The sequence below is a fragment of the Argiope bruennichi genome, chromosome 1 (assembly GCF_947563725.1).
Source record: "Argiope bruennichi chromosome 1, qqArgBrue1.1, whole genome shotgun sequence".
NCBI classification, from domain to species: Eukaryota; Metazoa; Arthropoda; class Arachnida; order Araneae; family Araneidae; genus Argiope; species Argiope bruennichi.
This window is the reverse complement of record NC_079151.1, coordinates 61,336,138-61,349,978: the sequence shown is the minus strand read 5'-3', so window position 1 is coordinate 61,349,978 and position 13,841 is coordinate 61,336,138. Positions and strand designations below refer to the sequence as shown.

General features: G+C 28.9%; 1 protein-coding gene across 1 annotated transcript; it reads right to left on the bottom strand.

Annotated features, from left to right (window-relative positions):
* Positions 1–1,088: 1,088 nt before the first annotated feature.
* On the bottom strand, positions 1,089–13,013 carry LOC129962707 (astacin-like metalloprotease toxin 5). The gene is made up of 6 exons (XM_056076685.1): positions 12,886–13,013; positions 10,895–10,965; positions 8,167–8,242; positions 6,839–6,953; positions 4,090–4,268; positions 1,089–1,341 (listed from the first exon to the last, which is right to left on the bottom strand). Exons 1-6 carry the CDS (start codon positions 12,935–12,937, stop codon positions 1,115–1,117), a joined length of 720 nt encoding a protein of 239 aa, XP_055932660.1. The 5' UTR covers positions 12,938–13,013; the 3' UTR covers positions 1,089–1,114.
* Between the last annotated feature and the right edge of the window lie 828 nt (positions 13,014–13,841).

Sequence of the window (13,841 nt, the reverse complement as noted above, 5' to 3'; positions counted from 1 at the left end):
GCAACTAGTAGGATATTAATTTCAAGATAGTGAGATTTTCTAATAGTGAAAGATTTTCTAAGATAGAGAATGAAGAAAGAAGGAAAAAAAGCATGATTTAGAGGTTTTCAACAAATATTTTTTCTAGATGGATATGTATAGATAATATTTAAACTTAACCAAACTTGACTGTTTTTTTAGTCGCATTTACTAAAGTTTACTTATTTATTATTTTCTTTATGAAAATTCCTTTGTTACAGATTTTCCTCCTAGTATATATATAAATATTGCCTATTGTGTATCGCTTTTAGTTCACAGAAACAAGTCAATAACTTCTCTTAAATTATATTTTTTCTTGTCAAAAAATAAAAAAAGGTCTCACTTTTCTTTTAACCATTTTTACATCATGTATTTTAATCAAAAGCGGATGTAATAACTAAAATTTTAAATTTTTCGAATTTTAATAAATTTTAAGTAAATACTTAAAACTTGATTTTTGGCAAAATTATCAAACACTTTTTATTCAATATTTTTAATTCCGAACAGTATGAAACCATTTAAATTTTATTTATAAGTAGTTTCATTGTGAAGTTGTATTGAATTTTGATAAAAAAATTACCTTTTTTCATTTCTTGCAAACATTTTACTTTTTCAAATTTTTCCTTAAAATAAGTTTCATTTATGTTGAACAATTTAACTCTTAACAGAATTAAATTTTAGTTACAAAATATTTGAAGTTTTTTATCGTTTGTTTTATATTGTCAAATTTTTTCTATTAAATATGACTGATAGGACTGGGAAATAGCATAATAAATAAGAGTTCGTGACTTTTACAGCGATATATTTATTGATTCAAACTATATAAAATATAATTTTTCCCGTCATTTAAAACAATATTCTGATTGAAACTGTATGTCTATCTCTAGCATTTTAGAAATTAATTAATGGACCAGATAGGAGTGGATTACCTGTATGTATAATTAAATATCTTTTACATTTCAGCTCTAGACACAGAATATATTCTTGATTTATTAATTTATATAAAAGAATAAAATGAACAATGCAAATTATACGAAGTTTTGTCGAATAAACATAGATCACTCGTAAAGTAGTGCATAAAATGAAACAAAATGATTTATTGTTTGCATTGGTACAATATGTTCAGTCTTTTTATGTCAGAGGCCGACATTCCGGGCTTGTTATAAGGCTCATCCAGGAATCGACCATCCTTAGCCGTCATACTCTTTAAACCATAGGACTTGGCGAAAGATCCTTGTCCGTACAGCATGACGGAATTATAATCAAAATCGGTCAGCAGTCTATTCTCGTGAGGTAGCAATTTCTTAAAAGCATAATGCCATGCTGTAAGAAAAAAAAGCAAGAATTACCCTTGACTAACAAGACAGGCTTTATTTTATAGTTTAAACTTACGAAGGTTCTCGCTTTAAAACCTATATTAAAGAAGCGTATGTCTTCGTGTGTACCTATTAGTGCTTTATAAACCACACAACTTAATCTAAAACTATTAATTTTGAGGGAAAATATATTCGCTATTATATTTTGAGATAGCGTGTAGCTTGGTGAATTCTATTTGAAATATTAATTTTAGTTAAACCGAGAAAAAAATTAAATTCACCTGGAATTTAAAAATTAAACGAGAATGATATTTTTCCGCAATGATCCTTCGAAATTATTACTATAAAAAATTAATTTCTGTACCATATTAAAAACCATTCAACAGTTTTCATTCAAAAATTTTCCCTTCAATGGCACCAATTCAATTGATTCCAAATTTCCAAATTTTTCATGATTTCAGTATTATTTTTTGAATACTTTTCAATAATAGATATTTGTGATGTAATGAAATTTAAACCACCTACATTATTTCCACTTTTAATAAAGATGAATTAGTACGTGTGAACTCTGAGCACTACGGGCAGACAGTTTGATATACAGCTACCAAATTTAGCGCATATACACCTAAAAGTGTGGCAATATGCACTTCTCATTTTTACTTTTGCACTATGCAATTTTTGAAATTTTAATGAGAATTTTATATAATTAAAATTTAAACTGGATTTGATCGTTTATTCGAAAAGCTTTTTCAAAAATATTATTGCACAAACATGGACTTTACACAATTTCAACATTTTTTAATGATTTGTCTTCTTTATGATAGTAATTTAATAGTCGCTTAGAGTTTGCTTATAATTTAGGAACACTTTAAAAAATAATTTTTTTTCTGATTTTGAAACAATAGATTGAATTATAGGTCAGAAATCGAAACCCTTTTCATTGTTTCATCAAATATTAGATCGCATGATTTTTTTTTTCCATCGTTAAAAGTTGAATAAGGAGGATTCTGTTTAATATCTGTGAAGCTTACAAGAAAATGTTTGAAAGTTAAAATAAAAAAGTTGACTAATACCGGGAAATTTAAAAGATAGAATAACCGTATATTTAAGTTGTTTATATCACTTTGATGGAAAATATCTTCATTATAAAGTTTCATGTACACAATAAACAGAGCTTAAATAATACAGTGAAAATAATACGGGTTTAATGTCAGGCAAACTTGGTAGAATCATAATGAAATTATATGCAAATGACCTTTCTAAAATCAAATAAAACCAATATTGCCGGTGAACTAGCCGACGAAGAATAAAAAAAGGTGAAATGATAATACAAAAAAAATTAAATTACTTTGAAAGCCGCATTTTTAATACTAGCATGATGTCAAGAGATTTGATTCTATTAGGATACAGAATGAACAGAAGAGATATCAGATTATTTAAATTACTCAGCTTTGTCATAATTTGATGTTTAAAAATACTTTCTGAGAGGAAGCATGAAGATTTAGTTATACATAAGAGAATTAATTGATAGTAAGAACTACTGAATTTTCCGTCGAACCAACTAGTCGCCAAAGGCTGCTAGTTACACAAGATATTAAATAACCTCGTTCTTTTCTAATGACGAAAGTTAAACAAAGTTTCTCCTGATTATCTGAGCAGTAAAAAAGAAGAATAAGAAAGTAGAGTTGTAATATTGCAAAAGAATAATATTTAATTTGAAGATAGATTATTTCACCTCTGAAATTTTTAATGTCTCTATAATACCATAAAACTTGACTCCACTAGGTAGATAAACAGCAGGAGTGTAAAAATATTTTTTTAAAAAAAAAAAAACACTACGATTTTAAAATCTGTCCAAGTTTTAAAAATAAAAATTACTTTGTTAAGAGAATAATAAAAATCAAATTATGTGTAATAGAGTAAAACAACATTAAACGTAATTAATATTTCTACAAGCCAACAGGTCTTCAAAGGTGTCTTGTATGCATAAATATTTGTAGTGTAATATTCTCTCCATTCTACATTTGTTCTGAATTAATTTAAAATCATGGACTGAAAAGTCCAATCGTTTGTACACTATAGTGTAAACTGTGATAAAATAGGTGTTTTTTTTTTCACTTCTCTAGCTGTAATAAAACTCAAAAAAATTAAAAATAACAAAATTCAAAATTCTATTTCACACACACAATTATTATACTTAAAAACTTCTTTTTACTGATATAATCAAACAGTAGAAAATTTTTGTTTTATTAATTATCCACTTTTTGATTATTAAGATGGACTGTTTTTCAAACTCAATACCAGGTGGCGCCACAGATAGGAAAGTAAATTTTAATTCATTCGTTTATTTACTAATAATTAAACTGCGAAAATATATGAAGCTAATTGTCAAAAAGAATATAATATACAAGTGTATGAAATTTCAAATCTTTGCAGCTCTGGGAAGTAGCGAAAAATTGATTATAAATTCCATTTCGACAAACATTAAATAAAATAAAATTTTAAAAAGCTGTTTGATAAATGATTACAAATTCCGTTTTGAAAAAGATAAAATAAGTCAATTTGAATGAAAGTATTTAAAAATTTGTTACAAATACTGCTTGGAACAATATGACAGAAATTAAATTGTATAGAATAGTTGAAAAAACTGTGCAATATAGGTTTCAGAAGCACCGAAATAAGTTTAATCACAAGAATAATACTACGGTTACTTTCAAGTGCTAAATGAATGATTATATGCTTAAAAAATGCACACCTGGATCAACGTTTTCCAGATGAATGTTGAGATAATTATCTCTATCTGATCGGTTGTGCTCGTGTTCGAAACCTAAGGCATGGAGAAGTTCGTGGACAACAGTGCCGAAGTATTGACATCCAGATCCAAGAGACAGTTTTTGTTCACCTCTATTGAGTAAACCCCAGAAAGACCAACAGCTGAAATACAAATTGAAAAACATTATTTCATTCGCACTTGTGAAATTCAGAACATTTAAGTGGATATTTGTGAATTCAACCAAATTTCTGAAAAAAATATTGGAGAAAAACAATAAAAAATATCAATAAACGTTTTTAAATATTATATTCCCATCCTGTCATCAAATAAAATAAAATATTAAATATAGTGCTTAGAAATTTTATTCTAGCAATTAAAAAATGCTCAAATGTAAACTCTTTGAAAAGTTTTTAGATATTTTTTGGAAGTGACTTCATAAAGCAAAAGGTCCTAATTTCTCAAAATTATATTTGAATTTATCATTTTCCTTTTTGCTGCAATGGAACAAAAAAATTAGCCAATATTGTTTGTTTTGATCCGATTTAAAAATCAAATATATTTTTTTATATTTTTTTATTTATTTAAAAGAAAACCTTTTCATGTTGTACATGTGTTTTTTTTCCTTCTGAAAAACTGGACACTAGAAAATGTCCACAAATTAATTATTTTTACGTGAAATTCTAGCAATAATCATATTATGTGGCTGAAAGTAAAATAATGGTTCACTTTACATTAGAGATATCTTCAGATATCTTCACAAAATGCGACGTATTTTAAACAGCTACATGAAATATAGACCCAACAACCAGTAGCAAACATAGAATATCAATGGCAGAAAAATTTAACTTTTGAGATATTGAGATTTGAAACTTAAATGTTGCTTTAAGAAGTATGTAATTCTAATTTGAAATTCATAATCTATGTAAGTTGAATCTGAAATTATTTAAGTTCTGCATTTGAGAATTCCCAACCAATGTTAAAATACGTGAAATTCAAAGCAAATTGATCTTGCACATGGAGAATTGTTTGAATGATTGATACATTATCGACAGACGTAGTAGGCTATATGAGATAAAAATGACATTTGTTTGGCAGAAAAAAAATGCATTTTATGAAGCATTTGGGTACGAAAGGAATTTGATACAATTAAGTTTGTAGTTTGGGTACAATTTGAGCATATGAGAAAAAAATATAAAAAGGTGTTTCCTTAAAAGAAAATCGTTTTTAGTTGGGAGTATGGTTTCTCCGGACTGCCAGCAACGTTGAATACCTTTGAGGCATCGAGTCAATGAGGCTATTAATGAGGGGTTGGAGTATACTGTCCCACTCCTCCAGAGGAGCTATTTCCAGTTCTTGAAGAGTTTGTGGGGGTGATAGGTGTCCAGCAATTAGTCTACCTATAATGTCGCAAACAAGCTCGATTGTGTTCATGTCCGGAGAACATGCTGGCCAATCCATTCGTATGATTCCTTAATCCAAAAGGAAATCATTCACCAAGTTAGCACTATGTGGCCTGCAATTCGTTCATTAACATGAAGTCATTTCCAATTGCTGCAGCGTAAGGGACCACAATAGGTCTCAGTATCTCATCCCTATATCGGCGACCGGTTAGAGCTCCATTTCGAATGATATGGAGATCATTGCGCCAATGAATGGAGATGCCAGCATAGACCATCACTCCCCCACCGCCAAATCTTATACTTTTGTGCACCAAGAAAGTAGGATTGTTCTAGTGCCACGTTTCCTCCAGATGAAAATACGCCTATTATCAGGTTAAAAAAAAAAAGAACGGGACTCTTCAGAGAAAAAAAATATTGCGCCATTCATTTCTCCTTCAGTTCACATGCTCTGTTGCTCACTCCCTGCGGGCGCGACGGTGCCTTGCTGTTAACTTGATACATACCGTTGGTCGGCGAGTATACATATCTACAGAGTGAAGGCGATTTTGGATAGTTTGTTTCGAAACTGTGGCGCCAGTAGCAGAGCGAAAGTGTTGTTGAAGAAGAGTGGCATTCAAATTTCGATGTCTTCGAGCTGTTAGCGTTAAATAACGGTCTTCATGCTCTTGCCCTGATCTTAGGCCTGCATTTCTAGTCTCCAAAAAATGATTCCAGATCCTAGAAATCACACTTTGAGAAACTCCAATGGCCTCTGCTACTTCGGTTTGTGTTTGGCCCCCTTCTAACTGGCCAACAACTCTCCAAGATTCTGGTTCGGTTAAATTACTTCGTTGAGACATCTCACCCATTAAAACAACGCGCTTACTGAATGTCGAAAATTTTTTTCAACTTTGTCTTACATTAAATTGAAAGCCAAATCAAATTCCTTTCTGCCCAAGCGGCGTCTTCGACGTGAGACTCAAAATTTGCATACTGCGAAATTTGAAAATAAGAAAAATTTGCATCTGTGACTCTCTTCCATTTTATGCAAAAGAAAAAAAATGATTATACCGTTATTTTATACAAGACTTACAATATCATTCAATTTTTTTGAGCAGCGTATATATAAAAAAACTAAATCAGTGTGAGATTCAACTGTTCTATGGGCTCTATAGGCTCTTAAATCATTATGAGAACACATTACCAAATCATCGAATCAGATGGTGAAGAAAACAAAGCAATTAGGTTCTTAATCTCAGTTAAATTTAATTTATAAATTTTTGCTACAAATATTGATTGTAAGTTCTGATCATTTAAGATTTACTTTTTATGTTATTTCAAAATATGTTTACCCATTTCCGTAGTAAATTGTTACGTAGTTGTGCTCGGTCGTTCTCTGTACAAACTTGATGCATGAATTTTGTTCGATATGTTTCATTGATCTTAAAATCAAGTCCTTGATATGATCTGAAAAATAGAAAAAGAATCATTTAACAATTTGCTCGATTCTGCAACATATTTAAAAAATAAAAAGTGGAAAATCTTTTATTTATATGTATAAATAAATAAATGGTAAAACTGTTGATCATACATAATCGTAATTTTTTTTAAATTTAAAATAATGTTATTTTTACTTTTGCTTATAAATTACAGTTAAATGAAAATAAGGCGTTCAACGTTTTTTTTGTTGAACAGATGCAAATACTTTTGAAATTAGACCAAAAAATATTTTTTTGCCAGCTAAAATTTTTAGCGTCCTTTGATAAGTCAACCTACCTTCATGTACTGGAGCTAGACTTCTACTACAAGTGGAGTCTATGTACTCCAGTAACCAGAAGAAGCTACAATACGTCCCCTTTATTATGAATCTTTGACTCATGATTTTGACTATTTAATTAAACTAAATGGGTTTAGTCATGAGTCACAAACTCTTGCTTTTCATTAATTATAAATTATCTGAGTTATGGGGTTAATTTTTGGTTAAACATACTAATACAAGGGTCATGCAGAAAATAAAAACTATTTAGTTATGCTAAATGTAAAACACAATATTTACTAAAAAAATAAATATTTTTATTACATATTTGTAGAGTCCTTCATTTCTCCACGCGATCACTTCCTAATTTGTCTTATCTGGTCACAAGCTTCAGAATTCTCAAGTTATACTCTTCTGTCGTCAGTTCATTCAACCGGGTGGTCATAGTATCCCCCAACTCTTCTAAAATGTTTTAAAATGCAGAAACTCTTTCACATTGAGAAAAAAGTTCAGACTATAATGTAGATAATTGGAAATTTTCCATCCGAATTGTTCCAACAGTTTTTGAATGTGAAGCAGCAGTGCCAGGGCAGATATTATTGTGAAAATGCACAATTCCTCCAAAAAGCATTCCTCACTTTTTGATTTGGATGGCTAGTCGTAATTTTCTTACTGCTTCACAATAATAATTTACATTGATCTTATCGCCTTTTGGCATGAAATCTACCATGTCTTTTGTTTGACATGGCATACATAATGCGCAAGCGGCAGAAGAATATAACATGAGAATTCTGCAGCTCGTGACCAGATAAATGTTTTATGTAAAAAGTGATTGTGTATAGAAGTGAAAGAAGCTTCAGGTATGCAGAAGAATTGTTTTTTCTATGTGAGTAAATAAATATAATAACTGATGATTGTACTCACTCACGGATGGATCTAGAACATAAGGGACCACGCCATTAGTCCAACGCTGAGAATCTTTAGGAACTGCATTTCTGTCCTGTAAATTTAAACAGTGATATTGAACAAGAATTAATTTGTTAAATATTCAACTAAATCATACCGATCATCATAACAACCACTTTTACATATAAATTTCTCGATGATTTTTTTTTTTTTTTTGAAACCAATCATGATTTAAGAAGATAGATTTTAATGGATTTATTCACACATTAGAAGCCTTCAATAGGTCATATTAAGGACTTAAGGATTCTGAATCATTGAAAAAAAAGTGAATGACGATTGCAGATATACAGGGTGTTCATTAATTATTGTCGGGGTTTCCGTACCTCATAACTTTCGAATAAAAAATATTACGCAAAAACCTATTACGTATTCGTAAATTACAACTCAAAGAATTTTATTAATGATATTAAAGTGTAAAGCTTGCACAATTTGCACTTTGTAGGCATTCAGCTGAAGGCGGTTATGTATTCGTAAATTCGCTGAACAAATTTTGACTCGAATTGAGAATGATGAAAATTACCTTCGGAAATGGTTCTTCAGTGACGAATCCACTTTTCATGTGTCAGAAAAAGTGAATAAACATAACTGTAGAATATGAGGCTCGGAGAACCCGGACGATTATCAAAAGTCAAAATTTGTTCAGAGAATTTACGAATACATAATCGCCTTCAGCTGAATGCCTACAAAGTGCAAATTGTGCAAGCTTTACACTTTAATATCATTAATAAAATTCTTTGAGTTGTAATTTACGAAGGCGTAATCGGTTTTAGCGTAATATTTTTTATTCGAAAGTTATGAGGTACGGAAACCCCGACAAAAATTAATGAATGAACACCCTATATAATTGCTTTAACAACAGCAATATTTATAAAAAGACATTATGAAATTAGAACTGCAGAAATTTGACTGAAATAACACAAAACAGTCAACAACATTGATAAAATACTTTCACGTTAGTGCTCGACATTCAGAATATCGAACAACAACATGGGGATACTTTGTAATACCTTTTGCTAACAGTTATTTGAGTGAAAATAAGGAAAATGTTTCTAACAATGGCATAAATACTCCGGAAATAAATCAGATTTCAAAATGGTAAAAAGTGTAAAGTAATTTAGAATTGAAATTGAAATTTCCTTTGCGAAAATGATAAATGAAATTAAAAATTATAATCAATACATATTCAACAAATATCAATTCAATTAATTCTTTCTCTTTTCCTATAATGTGTAGATAATGCAGATCATTCAGTTGGGCAGATATTTATTTCTGATAATCCAACTATGTCAAGAAACATTGAAAATTATGGCAGTATATATTAGAAAAAGAACTTCAGTTGAGATTATTTAATTTCATTTTTCAATTAAAACTCATTTGAAGCTTTTTCAACTGATATAATTAATTACTAGACGTTTATCCAATTGATTATAGATAAATCTTTAATAGATTATATCAAAGGCGTACGATTTTTGAATCATTACAAAAACTCAATACCGCAACCCATGAGGATGAATAATTAATCAAATCATTAACTCTCCGACCCGCCAGAAGACACAGGATAATAAATACTGAATGACCGGACCAACAGCAACAATGGCAGAAACTGTGGTTGAGTCCTAAGGGTTATCTCCGGCCACGGTACAACCCTTCCCTAAGGAAGTACGTCCTGTCATAGATAGAGGAGCCAGATCCCCACCTTTTCGTATACCCTCCAGTGTGGTGAGATCCAACCACCATACCGGAAGCATCTCATTCTCATTCCGAGGTGCTCCCCCCCGTGGGGGAGGATGGATAATAATAATTTATGCAAGATATTACAGAGTTTAATTTTTATTTTTTAGAAATTGCATATTGTCATGCAAAACACAAATAAAAAAAGATTCATGGCAGTTTATAAGAAGATAAGATATGCGCTTAGATATCTGGGATGTATGTACTTACCATCTGGGAAAAAAAAAGATCCAACGAAAGAAATTTAAATTAGGAGAGTAATTAAGTGAATCATTTTTTTTAATGAAAATCATTCATATGTAAAAAGGTAATGTAATCATGGATATTTTAAAGAACATTTCATATTCATGAATAAACAATTCCATGTACTTGCCTATGTATGTAAAGTTTTATTTTAAATTTAAAATATATATATAAAGAATAATAAATATATTAATCAATAAAACGCTTCATAAGGAAATCTTTTATAATGAACAATTATAAAAACGATAAAAGCAAAAAAGCGCAAAAGTTGTAAAAATTTTACGGTAGCATAAAAATATTTAAAGATTGCATTAATGAAAAGTTAATAAAGTTAATGAAAAATATATATTAACAAGTAAGAAGAATATTCTTTTTTATTCTTCCCTGTTTGTAGTTTTTCTAATCGCAGTATCAATGCATCTAAACAAAGAAAGAATTGAAAATTCAATCAATGAAACATTTACAGTCTTCAATTACGCTGTCGAGAAAAAAAAAAAGAATATTCTTTAAAAATAAAAAAGCTTTTTTTCCTGTCTTTGATAAATTTTAATTTAAAAACATTTATTGGAAAATTCTTGATTCGATACTAGATTTTAACAATCTTTCCAGCCTCTTTAGCGAATAATATTTGAATTCAAAGCTTATATATACTGTTGATTAGACTTCAAGCACTCTAAAATACTGAGAGTAAAGTATGGCTTTGAGAAATTACCTGGTAAGGATCTATCCCAGCGATGTCTCCTTCAAAGAATCCTTCATTGATCATAGGATTCCGATTGATAACTTTAGAAAGAAATTGAAAATAAAAATAAAAACTGTCAAAATGTAAATATGGTTTGAATCGTTATAATGCATACGATTTTTGAATGATATATTATGAATGATAAATTAATATAAGCATGCCAAAATATTGAAAAAATTTTTAATTGATTTAAATCTAGAGTGATCAGTAATTTAGCATGTAGCAATTTATATCATATGAAATCTTCTTCCATTGCATATTCAGGTCATGTAATTTGAGCAATCACGCCTAGGTTTCTTGCATTGTTTATGTTTAAATATTCTTCCGCTAGTCCTTCATTTCTTGATGAAAAAGAAAGACGTTCTTTATAGTAATGAGTATATTACTACCAATATATTAAATATTATAAAACCAATATATTATAAAATATTTTAAAACACTTTTCTTGTTAAGATTGGTTGAAAGAAACTTGAATATTAAATTTTAACTGCAAACCAGTATAAATTCGAAGTTATTTAAGCTTCCGTTTATTAGTTCAATACTAAATATCAAAATATAATATCCATAATATCTTCATGCTGATTTTTATTTTTGTTTTTCCTGATAAAGTAACATTATAAATGTACATTATTATCATGTGAGAACATGATGTTGTTTTGGTTTGAGGTTTTTTGAAGCCTTGAAATGCGTAGGCAACAAACTGTTGACAAACAAATTATTAAAAATTACAAATTAAATCATATAATGATATCGATGTCATTATATGATATCGCTTTTGATTCATCAATTTTTCGCTTTTAGGGTTATTAGAAAATAATGCTGAAGATTGTCACATTTGGCGACTAAAGTTTCAACTTGATTTCCAAATTATTCATTCTCTGAATTCTTAGGAATTGTCTTAATTAATTTAACCGGTTTAAACCGGTTTGAAACAATCGCTAGTTTGATGATGTTTAACGATGGTTTTTTAAATTTCAAAATCGGTCGAGCTCCAAAACTTTGTTTGCCAGCTAGAAAAATTGAATATATATTTTTCAGGGGAGAGAGGGATAGAGACCGATAGGAAAGTCTCGTGATTGTTTCAAACTGGTTTAAACTGGTTAATAACTTAAATTAATTAAGATATATGATGAATTAAAAAAATAATAATGTTCTTACATGATAACTAGAAATTTGAAATAACAGATTTCAATTTTTTTTAAATTTGTATTATTTTGAAAATTTGTTGCTACTACAGGTATAAATAAAAGAATTTCCGAAAAATAAAAATAAACGAACTAATAAATTAAAAATAAGAAAGTTTAATTTAAACAAATTATATTTACAAATAGTTTATTTAATAATAACTTATTTTATGCAAATTTAGGGGCCAAATTACAAATATTATACAGAAGAGTTCAATAAATTTCAAACGATACATTATCAGCCAATTGCATAATTATTAAAGATGGATCCTTTCGCGATTTCAATGCTCGAATGAATATGCTAACAAAGTAATTTTTTTTTTGTGAGACTCTCCTTTACTTAATAAATTATAATTTATTATGATGTATTAAGAGTAATACTTAAAATCCTTATATTCATATATATTAATTATATATATAATGTTTGTTATATGTGAAGAAAAGATACTTAAATAATTTGAATAATTTCTAGTTTATTATGAAGGTATAGAGTGGTTCTTTCACTAAAAATATAGGCCGACCTCTGATTTAAACTCGATAATTGCTTCAAGAACATTTATTTTTGTCTAAAATGCAGTTTCAAAGTACCGAACTCATTAAATCTATGCTGAAAATATAGAATGCTCCATATTATTTTTAAAGCCGTGTTTTGTCATTTTTATTTAAATTGTCTGAGATCTTTCAAATTTTTCAATAATACAATTTTTTTTCTAAGTTAATAATTTCTAATAAATTCTGACTTAATATTAATAATTAATATTAGTTAAACTGTCATACCTGGTGTTGCAGTGGCAACAGCCACCAGAAGGAAAACAATTAATGCTCTCATCCTGATAATCGATGGAACGACTAACAATCAGTAAAAATATTTTCGATTTCTTATATACATTTCCTTTATCAGGATTTTTCATGGGAACAAAAGTTGCTGCGCTTACATCTGTTACTTTTTCAGTGCGATCACTAAAGATGTAAAACTTGGTTTTTAATCTATTTATCTGAATTTAGTGATAACATTTAGAATAATAAAGTCTCAAGAAACATACAATTATAATTTATAAAATTTGCAAAATCATCAATTCTTCGACGCAGTCGAAATTCAATCATTACTACATGGATTCTGGGTTATTGAAAATTCCTTTTAAGAATATAGTTTGTTATGTAAATGTAATCCAATTGTAATTCTTTACACCAAAGACTATGTACTACCAGTAATTTTTTCATTTTACAATGCAATAATTATTATCATAGAAGTTTTTGTGATGCTTTGCGAATTGCTAGAAGAAGAATAAATTTTTTTTTCTTCCGTATATATGAGAAGAAATTGGTATGAAGTCAGATTTCTTTTATAAATATGTTTAAACAGTTTCTGATAATTAACTTGGTCAGATACTAATGTTTTAAAATTCATTGAAGGTTTTATTTATGCATTTATTTTTGTCAGCTTTCTTATTTGTGCCTTAACTTGCACGAAAGCAGCTATGGCTTAGATGGATTTTAATAGTTTTCCACGTCATAATTAGATCCATTTCTAGCTGAAATTCCTAAAACGTTTCCTATTAAGACTAGAAAACAAAATACAAATATAATTTTCAAAAAATGCTTAATTCATGGATTTTAGCTCAGTATTGTAAATTGTCCTTAAGTTTGAGGGTTTGCCATGAAAAGTTAAAAGAGATTTCATCTAGTACGTAATACAATATAATAGTTCTATAATATAATATATACTTTTAAAA